This window comes from Mastacembelus armatus, chromosome 1, assembly GCF_900324485.2.
Source record: "Mastacembelus armatus chromosome 1, fMasArm1.2, whole genome shotgun sequence".
Classification (NCBI taxonomy): Eukaryota; Metazoa; Chordata; class Actinopteri; order Synbranchiformes; family Mastacembelidae; genus Mastacembelus; species Mastacembelus armatus.
Window position 1 is genome coordinate 5,661,953 of NC_046633.1, and position 21,020 is coordinate 5,682,972.

At 39.6% G+C, this 21,020-nt stretch overlaps 2 protein-coding genes across 2 annotated transcripts; both read right to left on the minus strand.

Annotated features, from left to right (window-relative positions):
- Window positions 1-4,741: 4,741 nt before the first annotated feature.
- On the minus strand, window positions 4,742-15,765 carry cpe (carboxypeptidase E). The gene is made up of 9 exons (XM_026303570.1): window positions 15,399-15,765; window positions 7,943-8,139; window positions 7,567-7,734; window positions 7,050-7,167; window positions 6,767-6,949; window positions 6,234-6,373; window positions 5,907-6,006; window positions 5,573-5,691; window positions 4,742-5,338 (listed from the first exon to the last, which is right to left on the minus strand). Exons 1-9 carry the CDS (start codon window positions 15,631-15,633, stop codon window positions 5,240-5,242), a joined length of 1,359 nt encoding a protein of 452 aa, XP_026159355.1. The 5' UTR covers window positions 15,634-15,765; the 3' UTR covers window positions 4,742-5,239.
- A 1,220-nt stretch (window positions 15,766-16,985) lies between these two features.
- msmo1 (methylsterol monooxygenase 1) lies at window positions 16,986-20,334 on the minus strand. Its single transcript, XM_026303740.1, has 6 exons — window positions 20,287-20,334; window positions 19,260-19,533; window positions 19,028-19,176; window positions 18,611-18,737; window positions 18,323-18,477; window positions 16,986-17,723 (listed from the first exon to the last, which is right to left on the minus strand). Exons 2-6 carry the CDS (start codon window positions 19,512-19,514, stop codon window positions 17,534-17,536), a joined length of 876 nt encoding a protein of 291 aa, XP_026159525.1. The 5' UTR covers window positions 19,515-19,533; window positions 20,287-20,334; the 3' UTR covers window positions 16,986-17,533.
- Between the last annotated feature and the right edge of the window lie 686 nt (window positions 20,335-21,020).

The following is a 21,020-nucleotide window of genomic DNA, read 5'->3' on the forward strand; positions in this document are numbered from 1 at the left end:
GCCCTTGCTGACACAGCACTTCTTCAGGAACTTGGGAGTGTGAGTTTGAAACTCTGTGTGTGTTCAGTGAATGTGTACGTGAGTGTGTGCGTGGCCTCTGCTCCCTGCAGATATGCTTCCTTTCATAGTAGAGAGACTGTAGAAATAAGCAGTGAAGACCGTACGCTGTGTGTATGTGTGACCATTCAGTTTCTGTTGAAAAACCTTTCAGTCCCAACAAGTAACTATGGTATACTGTTAAAATTGATGTTTTTCATCAGCTCATACAGAAATTTGTAAAATATCTGAATCAGCTTCAGGATTTTTATGTATTTGATGCAAAAGGTCACATTTAGCAGATTCTTCCTAGGAGGAAAGCTGCTCTGCTCTTCTCAAGGCTTTTCCTTGATTTTGTTTGAACTACATTTATGCAGCTGAGGAGAGGAGAGCACAAAAAAAGTTGTTGTTTCAAGGTCATTCCTTTGTTGAAGAAATTATTTGACAAAGTTTGATGTTTCTAAACCTCATAACAAGTGAATGGGACATGTATGAAGCAGGCTCAACTTTTCTGGCAACATGACATCATCTCTCAACGCGCTGCCTTAGCCAATCACATGTCAGCACACGTTCTCAGTACATTACTTTGTAAAGATAATGCTGCCTCTTCAGTGTTTACTTTACAGTCATGACAAAAGATAAAACCTTTAAAGACTTTTACGTGTGAAACTAAACACTGGATCATATTTTAGTCGCCACCTACAGGCAATGAGTGTTATTGCTGCAGTTTTTTTAAAAATAGGTTTTGAATTTATGAACTTATGTCAAGTTAGGTTCAAATCTAAATACAAATCTAAAGTAACAGTAAGTTTAAAAGCAAACTCCACTAATTCTTCACAAGTAAGTTCATTTACAAGTCTCGAGGGCTACTCCTGCTCTAGGTTGTATTAGCCATTACAAATATAACACACAAGTCTCTGACTAAACTGCTGGTACATGATAGAAGAAGATAAAATTCTTTCTGCTTGAATATTCACACAGTTTCACATAACCTACAAAAATACGTCATATATGATTTGATTGTAAGGAAAATAAATGATTATATAGTAAGTAAATATAAGAAGATTACAGCAAAAAAACTTTTTGCCATTTGGTCTGATGACTTAGGGCTGCTGTGATGCATTGTGTCACTTTGTTGGCTAATTGCTCTACTAATTCTTGGCCTTATTTACACAGCACAAAGGAGTGGGGAGTGTACTTGCTTCGTGCTCTTAATGGCTATAATTGGTCTCACAGCCAGTGACTCTACTTTGTAGACTTTTTCACATGTCAGATGAAAAAGATTACATGCATCTTTTCACAAATAAGTACAATGGCTGAGACGATGTGGCCTGCAGCTGCTTTGAACTTCTAGGAGTGGAGGGAAAATCACTCTCTAATGAAGAACATTCACAAAGATCGGAAAATCCACAGCTAATAATAACACACAGGTTCAAACCCACATGAAATAATGGTTAGTAACCGAAGACAGAAGAAGTTCAGACACTGGTTTGGCTTTGCAGACATCACTGATCTTGTGTTAGTAATTGTCAGGTCATCAGCACACTGCTGTCATCTGCAGGTTTGAAGGAGTAATGACAGAGGGAGATATACTGTTGTCAAACTAAACACCAAAATCCCCAATCCCAGATGTAAAATTTCAAATAGCACCATGAAAACGATATAATAAAAGACCGAGCTATCTTATTATCACCCTTTTTAGTGATCACTTTCAATTTACAAAAGGTGACATATAAATAAAAGTTAATACCTAATATTTGACAACTGCAAAGAAAACAATACAGAACAGTGGGTTTTTGGATGTTTTTTTTTTTTGTTATTGATTTATTATTGTAAAGAAAAAAATGTCAAATAGGGTTTTTGTTTTTGATTATTCAATTAAACATTCATCTAAAAAAAAAAGATAGAAATTTGTAAAAAAAAAAATTCAAATATTCCTACAGTGACCTTTTGAATATTATTTGTGCCAGAGTCTAAAACACCAAATAATCTGTTTTTATATAAACCAAAGAGGGAAAGTACATCATCATACTTGAGTAAATGTTTGGCACGTTCTTTGGTACTGTTCTTTCTGCTTGTAAGATTAGGTACATGGTGCAGACCTTTGTGTCATTTAGTGAAACAGCTATTTATGCCCAGCATGAGATCTGACTAATGTTGACTGTCTTATCAGATTAATGTCCTATTCTCTCTCAGCTGGTCTCCTCTGTCCTGCTGTGCCCTGAAGCCAGAGCAGCTTGATCAATGGTATTGATGAGAAGATGCTAATAGCAGATGCTAATAGGGCCGCTATGACTAATAGTCCAAGGGGGGCATTGATCTGCAGAGCTAGCAAAACAGCTAAAACAGCTGATTCAACTGCATAGTTGGACTAAAAGTGCCACGGTTGCTCAGTGTGTGTCTACACTGGGGAGTATATAGTTAGGTAACAATGCATTTCTACTTTAGGCAGAAGGATACAAATAGGCCTATACACACACAATATGTACAGTTAGACAAAATACCTGAATTCACAAGACTTACAGTAAAATCATCTTCCCACAATCAGGCATATCCTGGGTGTACCTTAGAGAACCACAGCAGACATCTGCCAAAAAGCACAGGTGTTACTAATATCATTAACAGTGACTCTGTTGTTTTCAACCACGACGGTGGTTTATGCTGAAAACGTATGAAGAACATTATTACATTATTAATATGCTATCTCCTTCACTGTCTCGTGGCTACACATTATAATATCTCATTCCCACCACTGTTCATTTTGGCATCTGATTTGAATTTAAAATTAGATTTAACCCTTTTAAAATTAGATTTAACCCTTAAACAAAATGTATGTAGGTTTGATTTTCATTTAGTTTGTCAGCTATGTTAGTCTAGTTTTTGTTAGTGACATTTTAATCTATTTTTTTCTTGCATTTGTAATGTATAAGCATCTTGAGGTTGTAGTTGTCATAGTCTTTGTGTACAGTTACTATGATTACAGGTGTTTTGGTGGTTACAGAGTTATAAAGCCATATTTATGAAATGTTAGTCTCTGTTGGCATTTATTTGATTGTGTGTGTATGAACCATAACTATGGTAGTTTGATGAAAGCTGTGGCTGTGCACCCGTTTGCTTATTTACTTGTTCTGTCTGTCCTCTAGTGGTCAGAAACAGAAACAACAGCATTAAACTTTTATCTATAGATACAACAGGATATATATTCCTAAGGCAATGAGAAGCCAGGAATACTTCTTTATATGTTGCCAGACTGTAGCGGCCTCAATAGTTGTGAAATGGAAGAAGTTTGGGCGCACTAATTCCATGTTCTGAGTGCATAGATGAGAGATTTTAGTTTTCACTTTGTCATGTTTATAAGTGTAGTGTGGGCAAAATGTATTTTCCATCCATTTTCTATACCCCCTTATTCCTTAACCAGGGTCACGGGGATCTGCTTAAGCCTATCCCAGCTCTCTTTGGGTGAAAGGCAGGGGTACACCCTGGACAGGTCCTCAGTCCATCACAGGGCCACATAGAGACAAACAACCTCACACACTCACACTCACTCCTATGGGCAATTTAGAGTCACCAATCAACCTGACATACATGTTTTTGGACTGTGGGAGGAAACCAGAGTACCTGGAGAAAACCCACACAAGCACAGGGAGAACATGCAAACTCCACACAGAAAGGCTGGGTTGCAAACCCAGGACCTTCTTGCTGTGAGGCAACAGTGCTAACCACTCATCCACCGTGCTGCCCCAAAATGTATTTTAATTCATACATGTTTAATAAATTAACTCACAGAATTTGTTTTAATCTTTTGTGGTACAGTGTTTATGAAATTTGAGGTGTGATTTCTATCACTCCCACCCAAGACTACAATCAGCCTCTCTGAAGGAAGGATCCACATATGTCTTTGTATCACACATAATGTTAACCTTGGTCCCATTATAAATATTAAGAAAGTACTTCTGAGGGAGGAATAGTTTAAAAAAATATTTGTAAACCTATTAGGTTTTATCCTCATCGTGGACCATTTAGCATCATTAAGAAGTACGATACACCACGGACATGCCTGTAGACAATCCCTGTTAATGTCTGGTAGCTACTGAAACAAAAGGTGACAAGACTGCAGTCAGACAACATAAAGAGGGGAGTTTTATTGATCAGTTCAATCTTTACATTTTGTATGTTTCTATATAGCTTTACATTCAATAAATACTTTCTGTTTTTCTCAGATTGAGTGAACTGCTTCCATGAAGTCAGTTGAACCTTCAGTATCAGAAGGTAAGTGTTAATTCATCCTTGAAAAACGAATCCTATATGTACTTACTAATGGTATTCCCTGTGTAGTGCACATATAAAGGAATGGCTTTGTGTAGATTGAGGTGAGGGCAGATTTACAAGTGTTATGGCCTTGATTTCTTTGATTTTTGTTACAAAAGAAACACACACATTTCTTGCTATAGCCTACCTAGTTCATAAATACAGTATATATTATAACCATTCATCTTGTGCTGAAATCAAAGCTGTGCTGCAATCAGTTAAAAAAAATCTTAACATCAATAACATACAGGGAAATTAGCTTGTCTGTATAGATTGTTTACAATATCATGTTTACAGTGATTTCACGGTGTTTTTAATGTCCCTGATTATCTCAAAACTGCAGTGTTGTATTTTTATGTTACAGAAAAGAAATGATGAAGGATTATTTGTCAGTGTGTGGATTACTGGGAAGTGAAGGGGTGTGTATCTTTTTGTGTACTTCACTAGTACATCTGTACTTAGGCCTGGAGAAACAGAGACATTTAAAACAGGAAAAAGTATCACCTCTCATGGACAGAGTGATATGGTAATGATGTAAAACAGCTCTTTTACAATTACAGCTACTCAGTCATTCATTGGTTATATAGATGGGTGTCATGTTTATCAATGACGTGTATGATAAAGAATACAATACCACAGAAATCAACACCAATCTCACTGTGATTTAACAACCTGTAAATTCCTCCTGTCTCCATCAAGTGTGTGTGCAGGATATTCAAAGAATCTACAGGAGTATGAGGCAAACTCTTACATTAATAAACAATATAATCAATTAAAATCATGACTGAAAGAGAAAAAAGCAAGAATAGACAATATATTCTTTTTAGAGTGGACGGGCACACAGACTGAATATATTACATCAATGTGTGGACAGTCCGATCATCAGACAAATAGTTTAGAAGTTCAGTGTCTCTGACATCATCTTCCACCAGTCCATCAACTCCTCCCGCTCCTCCTCCTTCCTTTCCATCAGAGACTCCAGCTCAAAGTCCACCTGAGACAGAAAGACAGGAGATAAAGAGAGTGACAGGTGAGAAGTTAGATAAAACGAAGAGTGGAGCTGTTAAAACATTTGTTTTAAAGATTTCAGTTTCTAAATGTCCCACCAAGACTGATTTTTGTTTCTTTTCTGAACAATTGTCGACAGGTGACAGCCTTCCTTCTTTAAGAGGACCACACACTGAAAGTGAGTAATATTATGGTCAGGTCATTTGTATGTGTTTCTTACCCTGGTTGCAGGGCTGTAGGGAACAGCCACTTTCTTGATGACAGTCAGATATCCTGGAGCAGAGGCTGCCACTTTGTAGTTTCCTGGAGCCAAGAGGCGCCAAAAGTCTCCATCTTTGGCTACAAAATACAGATCATCCTATTAATACATGCAATTAAGCAACAACCAGAGCAGCTGATAAACTGAAGAACAGGTGCAACAAACATAAATCTGACTGAAATGGTGCAGTACCCACTATATCCATAAGACAGAAGCACCGCAGCATCATCTCTATAAAGCAGTACAATATAACAAAGTGTGTTAGGTTATCACAATTTGTCCTGGATGCTGATACCTGTGGTGATGTCATGGTCTATACCCTCCACAGAGATGGTGGCATTGGAAATGGGGTTGCCCTGAAGGTCACGCACAAAGCCCTTAATGCCACGGTGAACCTACGGTACACACACAGACACACACACACACACACACACACAGAGGCATACTGACAGTTTGGTTTGAGAACTGAGTGAAGGTTGGGCTACATGACATGTATCATGTACCACTGTTCATTTTCAGCATAAAAATTTAATTCGCTTGAGACTGAAGACTTTCAATTAATTTTTCATTTAATTACACCAATAAACCTAGAGGTTTTTTTGAGTCTTGCTGTGCTTTGTACCTGCTCAATGTAGTTGACCAGTGAGTTGCGGTTCTGCTCCCAGTAGGTCTTGAGTGTGTCCTCATTAGGGAACTTCTCACAGCTGAGCTCCAGAGTGATCTCAAAGCAGTTGCTGCTGAGGTAGTTGAAATCCTGCATTCCTGTAATGAGTCAGTCATAAACACAGGAAGGAAGAGAGAAAAAAATCTACATTAATAAGTGCAAGTGTTTGAAGTGCAAACATTACCTGTTCTTAGGTAAGAACATACATTTCTAGAGTTAAATGGGCCAAAAACAAAAGCATTTTTTAGAAATAGAAATGCTAGTTAAGTATTATAACCAGAGAGAAAGAGAGAGTTGAATATGTTGGATAATAAGTAGCACCATTTTTATAGTAGTAATTTGGAGAGAGCTGCTATTACTTAAACTGTCCACAAGAAGGCACTGGAAACTTCATTTTCAAATGTAAAACAATACCCTTCAGTGCATACTTTAATTCTTAACTAACAACATATAAGGGATCCTTATCAAAAGCATTTTTGTGTTTTGGTCACCTCCGGGCACGCTGTACCAGGCCCCTCCATTAGTGATGCCATCTTTGAAGCTGGAGATGTCGTCATTCTTACGGCAAGGGGGTCGGTGAGGGTCAGACATGACTGGATTATACATGGAGTAGGCTTTGGCCAAAGACTTGAAAATCACATCATCTGGACTGGCACTGTACTCATGGGTTGATCCTTAGAGGAGGAATGAAGGAAACATTCTCAAATATATGAAAGACCCAACACAAACACAAATCTTATATGAGACCATGTGTGCATGTGTGCGATTATGTACCAGTGCGGGTCTCATCATATGGGTAGTTAGCCACCACGTCTCCTCCATGTAGATTAGCTGAGAGGACAAAGGGGATATCCATGATCCAGTGGATCACTGCCTTGGTCTCTGGAGCCAGCTGTAAATACACAAAATCATATTTTATTAAATACAGTTTTAAAAAGCAGACACCCTGTACCTGCAAACAAGTCAGAGTAGGGTGTTAATTCCCCATAAGTTTATCACTATGTAAACAACCCCTTTCACATTGACAGATTATTGTTATGAAAATATTATTATTGAATTTAGTCACTGCTACTGTAAATATTCACTAAAGAACCAAATGTTGATCAACCAAACACAAAGCATATCTAAAAATAGCGTAGTTTGACTAATGCTTGTTGTCTGTTTTGAAAGAGTAGGAATAAATGGCCACGGAGCCACAGACAATGTACTGTTGTTTTGGTCTGTTCATGGGATTTGTTGACAATAGGACTAAACACCAGCCTTATCCCTAAATCACATACTGTGTGCACACCTTGGTGTTTTCATCCACAGCCTTCTTCATGTCCTGCAGCAGGTGGTTGTTGGCTCCACCCTCCCTCTCATTGATGTAGACGATACGATCCAGATTGGGGAAGTTGCGGTTCAGATCCACACCTTGAGCGTTACTGCGACCCACAAACCAGTCCTTCATCTCTCCAGGCTAAGCGGGAAACAATAGATGATGATTAAACAGCCCATTGTGCAGCTCAAACATTGTGTTGAGCTGCCATTCTTGAATGCAGCGTAAGTGTAATATAAAGCCAACGGTTGTGGTTCCAAAGCCAGTGTTTCTAGTCTTATGAACCTAATACGTCTCTAGTGTCAAATCCTTGGATCAGGTTCTTATATAGGCAGTGTGTTTTTGTCACCTGTGAAGCAGCCTTCTCAAAGCCGTCTGGGTTCATGGAGGGCATGAGGTGGATGCGGGTGTTATGGATGAGGTCGATTATGGTCTCATTCCCTTGTTGGTACTGGTTGCACAGGTACTGGGCCAGGTAGATTAGCAGCTCTCTGCCCACCGCCTCATTGCCATGCATGTTGGCAATGTACTTAAACTCAGGCTCCCCTGCAGGAAACAAAAAGACACCAGCTGTGTTACTGCATCATCTGTACAATGTGGTTATGGCTCAGACTGAAGAGAATTGAGAATGAATGTATCTTTGACACAAACACCATTTAGACCAACTCTAAAACTGGATCTAAACACTCCAGTAGTGACAAGCACACTGATTTATTGGCTAACAGATTAAACAAAATTGAACATTGCAGCCTAGAACTCTGTTTGGACAATAATGACTAAGAAACAGTGGATTATTCAGTGACGCTGTCACGAAATGTTTGGCCTGAATCTTGGTGGAGGGACAGGTCTGAAATCAGATTCGATTACATAACAGAGTTTGACTCCAGGACAGCTCATGATAAAAAAGGGATCCTCAGGGACACCTGCAACCTATAAGTCTGACCATGGGTATCACTTGTATTGTGACTTATCAATAACTCTCTCAGGGAGTTACGTATCAAGAGGACTGGGTCACCACTTGGTGCATAAAGTTTGAAAAGTGTATTAGTGGGACACTCAACTGATAAATACAGCTGCATTTGTTCTTTTTTCCATATTATCAATGTACACATTTTTGTAGCATTGTACAAAATTAACATGTTTGTCACGTAAGTGCATGAGCACAAAAGCATGACATACTCTCTATATGTGTTCTATATTTAAGAGCTACTGGCACCTCTATGTTGCAAAAAACTGTGTTTTCATAACTGAGACTCTCACCATCTGTTCCATATACTGTTTAACTTTGCTTCTTTTTTTTACTCTTTCCATACTTTCAAAAATATACAGACACCTACAGACGAGAGAGAGAGAGAGAGAGAGAGAGAGAGAGATACAAGTGCCAATAAAGACCTATATAAATAAAGTCCTTCAGCAAAATAACAAAGACGATGACTAAGTGGGAGTTGTAGTATTACTGTACACACACATCATTAACTACACACCAGAGATTCGTGGCTTTCTGTGGCAGCAGGCGAACAAAGGAACTTCTCTGAGCAATGAGGAAAGAAAATCTGCAGTTCAGATCAGTATGACATGTAGTTGAAGATCAGCAGACGGTGAGGGGAGTCTGTGTGTGTCTTATATTTATTGGTCGCTCTCAGTGTGTATTTTTTTTTTTAGGTCTACTACACTGTCCTGAACATTTTCAAGGTTTCTTTTTCTCCTGCTTACATTTTAAACCTCATTAAAATAATGTGACGTTAGTTTACTCTGATTTCAGGATGCAGATTCATGTGTGCAAATATTTTCCCATTTCCATAATTTGTCTTTTCATTTTTAACAAGTTTTAGCTCACTTTTGCGTGTTTGTTTGTAAAGCAGTCCTAGTGGCTTCATGAGTGAGTAACACATACACACTGCCCAGCACACATCTGGAAATCAGGTTATTTTTAAATGCTCAAGTCTGGTTCCGCTCTGAGTTGCTACTAATGATTTCAAGACAACAATTAACTCTTTCTGTCTTGAATGAATTTTACAGGCTTCAGCACTCTGCCAGCATTGTCAAACATACACAGTCACATGTTCATACACACCCACACACACACACACACACACACACACACACTTTGAAGTCCAACTGTCAAAATGAGTTACTGTGATCGAAGCTATTACACAGATGCTCAGTATCTGGAGACCCTTCCTTTCTCCATTAAGAAACATGTTTTTGTCCATGTTAGTGCGTGACAGAATGCAGAGCTGTACATGTTTCATACATGTAGAACAGTTGACACACGCTGAAATAATTAGAGCAACTATACAGCCCAACACATTAGCTTTGGATTCATTTAAACCAAGAGGGAGAAGGGCTACTGGAAATTCACTGCACACGTTCTCTGTGATGAAAAACACTTTGTATTAATATCATTAACATTTTTGATAACTCATGCTTATGTAACAGTTTTGCTCCTGCTTTTAGAACAAAAAGACACACACATTTTGAAAATTCTACACAAAGGCAAGCGTGATGTTTCAGTGCGTAGGCGGAACAAAGCACAAATCTGTCCACTCAAGCCAAATGTTGTTTTCTCTTTCTTTTCTCAATTTATTCTTCTTCTCACTCAGACTGTGTACCTGGCTGAGCTGTGGCAGGTTTTATTCCATGCACTGTAGTTATTGTAAGGGATTCTAACTATCGAGTAGCATATGATCTCCTAGTTGCAGCTCTAGCTGTCATTTTTGTGTGTACACATTATGACTGCATCTAAGAGTCTCTTTTGTTATCGTTGTGAGTACAGTAACTTATTGATAGCTTAGGCTATAAAATGATAGAAAATTGTCAAAACAGACCATCACAGTTTTCCTAAGCCCAAGTTCACACATATTCTGCTTAATCTTATCTGTTTTGATCAACAGTCCAAAACCCACATGTATTCAGTTTGTAATGCGATAAAACATATGAAACTAATACATTTTCACATTGCAGCAGCTGAAAATAGTTTTAGTTTTCTCTTAGTCAAGAAATGTATTGATAGATCATTTAAACGCTGCACATGCATTTGAGGATGATGTGGCACAACTTCTCTCCACCGGTCAATTTAACATTGACGCTGACAAAACCGACTGCGTCATCCTACGCTTTATCAGGAATTATCAAAGGTGTCTGACAGGTAATCAATACGGTCTCCTAGGTGACCACGTGATAATGACTGCAGCTGGAACGTCATTAGGGAAGCACCACATTAGAGTGCTCTCAGTTGTCGTGGAAACCCTGGCAGGTGCAGAGCGAGACAAATCAACTCAGAGGTTGAGTAAACACACTCACTCACTGTCCGTCTGCCTGGCTCGTGCTTATGTACACTCACACTCATTTACAACCAGTTTGTTAGCTTTGAATGACTGCTGCTCTGTCATCTGATATTACAGAGACATACTAATATATTATGAGCCCCCTCATACCTTCTCCTGGTTTCTGTGTTACTGCCATCTGTAACTGGATGCAGTGGTTCTTTTTATCTATATTTTTCAATTTCCAAATAAATAAACAGTGTCAGAAACAAGACAAGACTGTGCAGGTCATAACGTAACACAAATAGGCTTTTTCAGAGAGCTTTTTAAGCAGGTCACAGCTTTTCAGTTCTTAGACAGAAGTCAGACTTGTGTGCCATTGCTACACACTTTCTTGCAACACATACAGTTAGATAGACATGTTAGATACACACTATTGTTTTTACACTTCTCTAATAACAAAAACCCTAAATCCAAATGTAAGATGAATTCCTGGAATTTTGGTCATTTACTGCAAATGGTGGTTTAAAAAAGAGGAAGAAAAGGAAAAAATACGAATAAGAATAAGAAAGGAGTCCATGGTAGATGAAGTAACAACACAAAGAAGAATTGAGCAAATAGTGAAAGCAGAGGAGGATGCATGTGGGTGTCTGATGTATTATAAATGACCTCTGGCTGATGCTTTGGCCTTTCTCTCATCCTCTTGCCGTTTCTCCTTCTCTCTTCTTCCATCTGCATGCTTTCACTCATCTCTTTTCTTTTCCCTTGTCACCCTCACACTCCTAAACATTTCTCGTTTTTACAGTCATCATTCCTTACTTCTTCATCTTGTTTTTCCATCATTTCAGCCAGCAGGAAAGGGGTCCTCACAGCTAAACTGTCCAACAAAACTACTGGGTTTACAGTCTCCTCCATTGTTCTGTCATCTATTAAAAACATGTTTCAACATGTCATTTGATACGACCATATCCAGTAGTGCTTCTAGCTGCTATACTCTCGAGTATCTGAGCGTGCTCACTGGGGATTACATACTTCCTCTGTATTCTGATGAAAAAGAGTTTGGAGTCTTATGACAAGAGATGGTCGACAGCATGTTGGATGAAGCAGTGCCTCATGTTATCATGACTGTTTTTTTTTTTCACAGACAAAGCCAAACACATTATATGATAGGGTTTCTCCTCATTGTAGGAGCCTTGTAAATAGCTCCAGACGTGAGAGTGAATAGACTTTGGCAGGAGCCCACTTTCCTGAAGACAACACCCCATTTTTTGGATCTTGTACACTCAAATATTAGCCAGCTGTGAGATATAAACACTTCCTTTGAATGTAAAAAACATGTCACCTATGTTTAATGGTGGGAGACATTTTCATTACATTTTAAAAAAATACTTTGATACAAAATGTAGCTATAGTGGAAACATATATAGATATATACAGTATAATTATATATGTACAGACTTCTTCTTTTCCTTTCAGCTGCTCCCTTCAGGGGTCGCCACAGTGAATCACCTGCCTCCATTTAACCCTATCCTCTGTATCCTCCTCACCCACACCAACTATCCTCATGTCCTCCTTCCCTACGTCCAAGAACCTCCTCTTTGGTCTTCCTCTGGGCCTCCTTCCTGGCAGCTCTAACCTCAGCATCCTTTTACCAATGTATTCACTGTCCCTCCTCTGAACATGTCCAAACCATCTCAATCTGGCTTCCCTGGCTTTTTCTCCATCATGAAAATGTATAGCAGCAGCCTAATTAGCAAAATAAATGTGTATTCATTAAGCAGCAGAATGCCCTATCATGCTTTATATGAAAACAATTACCCCTACATGTGTGAATGATCTGCTTAGATATTTGCTTCTTTAATGTCTGTGTAACCTGTGCTCCTTCCAGGCCTTTCTCTGGAGGGGCGACTGTGTGGCCTGTGTCTATTAAAAGCACCTGGAAGATGCTCTTCACATATGTTTACAATATACAATCTTTGTCATTCTGAAAGTCAGTATTGTAAATCTGCTATGTTGATTTATTCTGTGCCGACAATAACTACTGCATGTCTGGATGAGACATTCCTTTGTTGCTCTTTCTGAGTTTACTTCCATTTTTTAAAATTTAGACGGATGTAAAGGAAAAAAGTCAAATATGGCATGACCCCTATTGCATTAATAAAACAATGATTATATCCTCCTTTAATACAATACTTGAGTAAATGGCCTCAGTTACGTTACACTGTTGCTCTTGTCCTATACACTGCTTACACTGTATATTAATATGTAACCAGAGTGTTTACAATCTTGGCTATAGGTAGTTCCTGTGCCACATTGTATGACAGATGGCTGCTTACTGGCAGATGCACGAGCTCAGGATGGTCGTCCTCTAGAACCAGCCAACCACGAGCCGCCAGTCAGCTCAGTCCACTAAGCCGATCTGTTGCCCTGGCAACTGCTATTTCAGCTCCACCTCAGAGTTTTAACACACTGCAGGGTCACATAAAATATCGGTAGGACACTTTAAGGGATGCTTAAAGATGTTTCAAGCCCTTGGAGATTTTTTTATCCTCTCATGTCTAATACACATTTATCTTATTTTTCTCTTATGCTGAAACCATCTTTTTTTTCCTTCACTCTCTGGAGGTCTTTTCTGTTTCCTTCTCTGGTTCATCCCCTCCTTCTCTCTGTGGATGTTTTGCTCAGAAGAGAGGAGGGGAAGAAGAGGAGAGGAGGGAACAGGAGAGGAGAGGAGGGGGGAGGTGCTGCCCCTGTTGGTGAAGGAGCAGCTTGGAAACTCATCTGGTAGTAATAAGGGTTCCACAACGCTACTGTGACTCATGCCTGCGCACGCCCACCAGACTATTACGGCCGTATTTAGTACATACGTATGGTCATTACACTCTGTGACCAGCTGCAAAATACACAAAATACTCTGTACCGTAAACCCCCATATACAGATATTGGACAGGAAAATCATATTCAGCATTACAGGCAAAATTTCTTCTTTCTTTTGAGGGCTCTAACTCAGCATTAGTTGGATGGAATTAATGGCTTCCTGCATCACAACCCTCAAAGCTTCTGTTTGGAGAGCTGGACAGGAAGCACTGACCCATTCCCAGACATTCATTAAAGGTTCATCTGAAAGGTTTAATGTACTACAGGCTAATCCATTAGAAATGCATTGCTCCTCCCACTATCAGGCGTACACAGTGTACCTTTATAAACAGTTTCATGTCTCTCTGGGTCATACACTCAATCCTCCTTCGTGGAAGACGGAAGGTGGATATGTTAAGTTTGTGTTGAAAATGTCTTAGAGAGGTTTTGATTTAACTTTATGGGCATTTTGGAAGCTATAGTTTGTGAAGTTGTTAGGTTAAATAACAACACCTCTCAATAATTCAGCACATTTCAATGGTGGCACAAACTACAGCTTCTAAACATCTGCAACACCCAAAAAAAAATGACGTTATCACCTTCAGGAAGGAAGATTTACTGCAGGGATGTTGTATCAGACATCAAACGTTTCATCAGACTTTGTGAGTAACTGAAAAACAAAGTCCTAGACTCACTTTCGTCCTTACGCCTGGCGCTTTTTACAGTCCACCATTTCTCAAGATGGAAACAGGCTTTTCAGAGTCTGAACAGACAATAAACACCAGTAAGACACATCCCAGGTATTCTGTGCAAACCCATTGACCTTTTTCAGTTGTCTGACATTTTTAAAACCATCTGATGAATTTCAAGATGCCACACTCCTCTGAAATTAATTTTAAAGGAACAAACATTAAAAACAGACTCCATGTTATTTTCAGTATGCAGGTGTGGTTTTAGACAATGAATAAGGTGCATTGTATCTAAGAACAGCAGTGGCCACATTTGCATTTCCTGATGCTGGTCTCATATTCTCTGACATCACTTATTTCACTAGGGTTTCTGTCATGCTGCAATCCAGTCCTGACACTGTGGAGCTGATGCTGGGGGTTTATGACCAGTCAGGCCCATATCATAACTGTACTAACCATGTCAGGACTTCCACTTTCATCCCATACTCAGTCCAAAATTCCCTGTGCAACCTGAACTGTCGCAGCCGACGCTACTGATACATCTGCTGTTGATTGGGAATGGATCTTCAATTCAGACTCAGACCTGTGGAACAACCCTTCGCCTTTGGGATGTTCTCTCAGAATCACGATTCGGGATAAGCACGAAAAGACTCTTATCAACCAGCAAAATGGCGGATTTGCGTGGCTGATCCCCACAATTTATCATCTACATTCCTCTGAAGTGATGCGGCAGGCCCTGCGCTCACGCAGCAGCACGACACACCTGCGCCCCCTCCTCTGCCGTTTTCTATTCATTTCACCAACATCCGCCACACAGGTAATTTATCTACAACGTTCACATATGATAAGATACTACTGAGCTGCTGTGCGCCATAGTGCGCGTGACCACAGCGTGTGGTGACTGATTCCTACCAGGGAGGAAAGAGAGGACAAAGGGAGGTTGGTGCACATTCACCGCATTATGAAGGAGCCTTGGTGTGTGCGTAAAACTGACCCGGTTCGTGCGTCCCGGGGTTGTCGGACATCTCCATCACCAGCAGCTCGCGGCCCTCGAAGCTCTCCCCGATGGTGTAGATGCGGCTGATGGTCGGACACTGCAGCCACACCGACACCAGCGCCTTCCGCAGCTCCTCATAACGGTGGTACTCGAAGGAGATTTCACTGTCGCCACGGGCTGCGCTGACCAGGACTATAGCCCCGAAAAACACCAGCGAAAGGAGCTGTTTCATTTTTGTCGTGTGTTCTTTTCCCTAAGCCCTGTCTGGTCCCAAGCCTTATCTCTGTGCTGCAGCCTCGCAGTACTCTATAAATATATCTCCCTCCGTGCTCTCTCTCCCTCCTCTGCCTCCCTGCTCTCTGTGCGTGAGATGCGCTGCTGTACCTGAGCGCAGTCTCCCAGTCAACCTCCAGTTTACAGCCACGCACACGCTTTACATCCAGTCAAGAGTTTCAAAATAAAGTCTTTTTCTGTTTGACATTAACAGCAAAGAACAGACTCCAAAACTGTTCAATACAAATATGACTATACAAATACAAATATAGTTACCCATAGATTTGCATGTGGACAGTAGGGACATGTCCCTGCTAATATTGTGGAAGGACAGAAATGTCCCTTCCAATATTTGAGTAAACTTAAACATGTTTGATCATTGGGATGTGTCTACATGCTAGCATTTGATTGGCTGAATCAAAGGCAGCTGTGACTTCATCTTACTTGGAAATATGAATTTACCCAGATGTATATGAAAAATAACAGGTTCCTTAAGGCTCTAGTTCAGAAAGATACTACCACTGTACCAGCTCCTGTCCTATACTGAAATCACTGTGTGGAACTAGTAATTTAGAGAAATCACCAACTGTTATTGTTTTTTTCTTATTCCACACATTTTATTGATTAATTTGGAAAATGATTAACAAATTAATCAATACATTATACAATCATTTATTTCAAGCCTCCTGTAAAACTAAGCAGTTACGTTTTGCTGCATACTACACGCTAAGCATCAAATACATACCACACCAAAAACATAAGATAACCAGAGGTAAAATGCAAATGAATTCATGTTTGGCTCAATAAATATTGTTAGGGGAGAATAAATAGTGACATGGCAATAACCCAGGGAAAGATGAGTACTTACTTGATGTTACTTTATTTCCAAAAATATACCACATCCTGTTTAGTAGCTGCTGCTGTCACCTGACTTGATGCAGCTGTGTGTAATGGTTGTGGTTGTAGGGGTGTGACAGTGCAGCACAGAGGAGATGAAGAGAACCTATGGTGTATACTGGTATGAAATTAAGAGTTCCTTATCAAACTACAGTCCTCGCAACAGCTCAACAAAGAGAGCACTTTCTGATTTGTGACGCTAAACATAGACATGGACATCCAAGCCTCAACTGGGTCAGTGAACCCAGTTTTGGAGCAAATGTGTCAATATTAGAAAAAAATATTAATTCAGTGGGAAACATATGACTACATTCATTTGACAAAGCAGCTCAACAAAATCCAACACCCGCTTAAACTTGTTCAAATATTTTATTCTAAAAGAAAAAACATGTCAAGGTTTCTTTTTGTAAAAATTAAAACAGCATTTATTTTTTATTACACTCTTAAACAAAATAGAGGATTGAACAACCAGCTCCATATGAGCCAATCCCTTTTCATCAAAAATGTATGTTTGCATAAAACATGCCTGACTTGTTCTAGACTTGTAGCTTAAGAGTAGAAACTGTCATTGTGATTCAGTTTAACTGAAGAGGAAGTGCTAAAGTGCTGAGACATTCAGCGGTATCTGACTCAACAGTCATGGTACAGCTATTTTTAATTCAAAGACCAAACAAAGCAACTGATCAAATTGGCAAATCAATATGATGTTGATGTTTTTATTCAGCCAGCAGCAACAACACTTTTTTTTGCAGAAAGGCACAGAAGGCAGACCAATGTCAATACGCTGTCTGATTCAGAATCAGGCCACAGCAGAGTTCATTCATTTACAGTACACCTTTAGTGTGTGTTTTTTCAAGTGTACTGAGAGAAAAGTAGAAACTCTCTGTGTGCTCACTGTGAGACTGTGTCTTTCTTCCTCCTGACAAACCAGGTGTGTTAGTGTGAACGCAGGTGTAAGTCCTTTACTGTTCCTTCTTGGCTCCCTGTTTCTGCATGTGCTTGTTGTACTGGCTGTCAGTCTTCAGCAGCCTGTCCCACCAGGTGAAGGTGGAGGCGTAGTTCCCGACAAAATTCATGTGGTGAAAGTCATGGAAACGGGCACCGGCGTAGAACGGGATAAGGTGGAGCGGGTTCAGAGGGATGTCATAACCGCTGACAGGGAATATGAAAAAGAAAGAGACCCTCTTGTATTAAAGACTGTTATTCTTCTATGATTTGTAACATATTTTAGTTGTGCCTGTGCAGAATAATGTCATTGGAGTTCTTTATACTTTACATCCAATAAAACTATCAAAACATAAGTGTCACCAATTAGTGGTGTATGACAGTAACATCTTTTGTTCTTGCGCCCCCTAGTTGTTGACCTTATAACTTATCAACAGAGCTAATGTGATGAGAAACATGTTCATTGTACACAGTGATCCAATTGCTGCTCTGTTCCTCCAGTGAATGTGTGTGAAAAATCACTGTACTGAGTTGTATAGTTGTATGCACAAGTTTTGCAAAACCCTGTGGAAATTCAGTACCGGTTGATTTTGAAGTGAGCAGAAACAACACAACCTTTTCAACAAAGAGGCATTGAAGGGTATTAAGTGTTATTGTACTGTTATGTCTTGCTTCATTAACTATAAAAATGTACTTTATTTATATTATTTATTTTCCTCCAAAACAGGAACAAGAGTGTGGCAACAGGCAAAATGAAACACAGAAAGAGTATGCACATGTATGTGGGAACTGTTTTTGTGTCCTACCTGTGGACATCAATGGTCTCCATCAGGCGGAAAGCCACCCAGGCCCACAGGAAGAACACATGGTTACAGAAGATCATGATGGCGATGAAGAAACCAGCACCCAGGATGATAGTCTCAGCAGGATGGGCGTATTCTGCCTGCATGCCAAAGGGAGCCTGAAGGACAGAAGAGAGACTTATATATGTGTTTAATAAACAGCTCAGTAATAAATAACTCTACTGTTAAGAGATTAACCATAACTTGAAGTCTTTTTGTTTATTTATCTTATCACTTGTGTGTTTCACTCACACTGTATTCATGGTGGACTTTGTGGATGTATTTATAGATCCTGCGGTGATGCAGTAGACGATGGAGGAAGTAGTGCCAGGTGTCTTCAACAACAGCACAACAAAAACACTGAGCCAGCAGGTACGGCCTGGAGAGAGGCAGCAAAAAACTCAGTAACTTATTCTCACCAACAAAATTAAAGATAAAGCCATTAGCTCAGTTCAAAAGGTTTTTCAATGTGAAAGCATGAAGTAATGAGAACATAAGGTATTAGTCATACACATACAATGAAAATGTAATTCTAAAGTCCACATTTCATTCACACCCTGATTATGACAACTGCAAATGAGTATGTGCTGAAGTTATATAAATACTCTGCTCTTCAGCGATGTGTATCTTGAGTACCACTAAGCTGTGTATTACTGTTATCACACTGACCAGCGTGGCATAGAGTCCCAGTCATATGGGATGTTGAAGTATTCAGTGAAGTAGTAAGTCCCACAAATCAATGGCAGCTGGATAAAGAAATGATTGAAGAGTAGCATCTTGAAACATCTCCACTGTTTCTCCCATGTTTCCGGCTTGTCCTGCGTGCAGAGGGAAGGTTTATTTAAAACAACCTATGACTGTAAAAATTAAAAATCATATTCAACAACCAAAAACACAAAACCTGTTGGATCTTGTATTTCTGCATGAATGGCATGAACTGGAAGAGGAAACCAGGCAGACAGAAGAGGAAGTAGATGAACTCATGGACGATGAGCGACCCCCATGTGGCAATCTGGAACTTGGTGTAGTTGTTGAGCATGTAGCCCCAAGCAAGTTTCAGGGAGGCCTGCAAGGGGTTTTCTGGTAGCACTGCGTCTACGTACTCCACTGCAAGGTAGGCAGAGCTCAAGATGTGTGCAGTGCCGTTCACCACCATGATGGACAATGCCAGACAACTGCAAGAAAGAAAACAGCCTTATATGTATAACCTCATGTTTTTAAAGGTTTAAAGTACTGGGAAAATATTTCTTAACATTACGGCTCAGCATAGACAGCCAACCACTACTGTTGTCATGTTACTCCACTTTCTCTAGTAAAATAACGTGAGGACATAGAAGAGAAGAAAAACTTAAAGGTAACACAACAGAGACACAGAGACAACAGACACTACATATAATAGCATAACAACAAAAGGACCAAAATCATATTAGGGGTAAGAAGATGCAATTATGGCAGTAAAGACACAGTGCAGACATATTAAACACAGAAATAATAACGCAACAAATTAAACCCAAAGAAATCCAATTAACTTTGTGTATCAGTTATAATTTAACAACAATTATAACAGTCTGATGTACATTCACAACACTTTTATCAGTTTATTACTACCACATCTAAACTTATTAAACCTTAAACAAGTTTTAACAGACTATAGATTTTTTACATGGTAATAAGACTTTTGTCCATAAAAGTGTTGTCTACATTACAAAAAACAATAATAAACACTATCCCAAGCATGCGCAGTGACACTAACTGCATACCGATGTTTCAGATATCTCGCGCCTAAGTATCATTTAGATCCTTTTCAGCCTAAATTTCTGCCTCCATTGCTGGTTTAAATAGCTAAATAACGAATAAGCATTTGCCTTTGCAACGCAAAGTCCAGCTAAATGTCATATCTCTGGTCAAAAACGCCGTTCAATCCTCACCTTTCCTCCGTGTGTCCCGTCTACCTGAGCGAGAGGCGGCCGTCCTGGTGAAGTGCACTAATATCGAGCAACCTGATTGGGCGAGAGGAGAGGTGACTGACGTCAGAGGGCCGTTGATTGGTCCGCTCAATGGAGTGATGATAGTGAGACTGAAGGGTTCTACAGGAACAGCCAATCAGAAGCGACCTCTGCTCTCCTAGTCATAACGGTGTTGTACAGCCGTATGCGGGAAGAGATGGGGTGGTCACTCACTTTTTTTAGCCAACTTTTAAAACTTCACATATAAATTGTGAAAGAATTATAATAATAATTTAAACTAGCACCAAACGGATATGTTGGAGTTCCATTTTAAATGAGAGTAAATAAGATGTAAATACATATTTTTTATTTACATGGTTATTGTCTTTTTCTGCATCTCAGCAAAATTCATACTAAATACATTAACATGAAAGATTATTTATGTCTTATACGCTCTACTAGAAGTGTACTACAACCACCTACCTAAAAAAAAAAGCTGTCTAACACAACAGTCCTGTAATAAATCGTCATCTCACAGGGGTGATAATGTTCAGTGTCTGATGAAAGAGAGGTGTTGAGTCAACTGTGTGGTCATTTCCAAAAAAGATGTTTGTGATGCTGTCAGACTGTTCTCCCACAATGAGAGCTGTTTCTGTTATTTAGCTTGGTCTCACTGATACAAATCAAATGGACAAAATAGTAGAAGCACTTGTCAG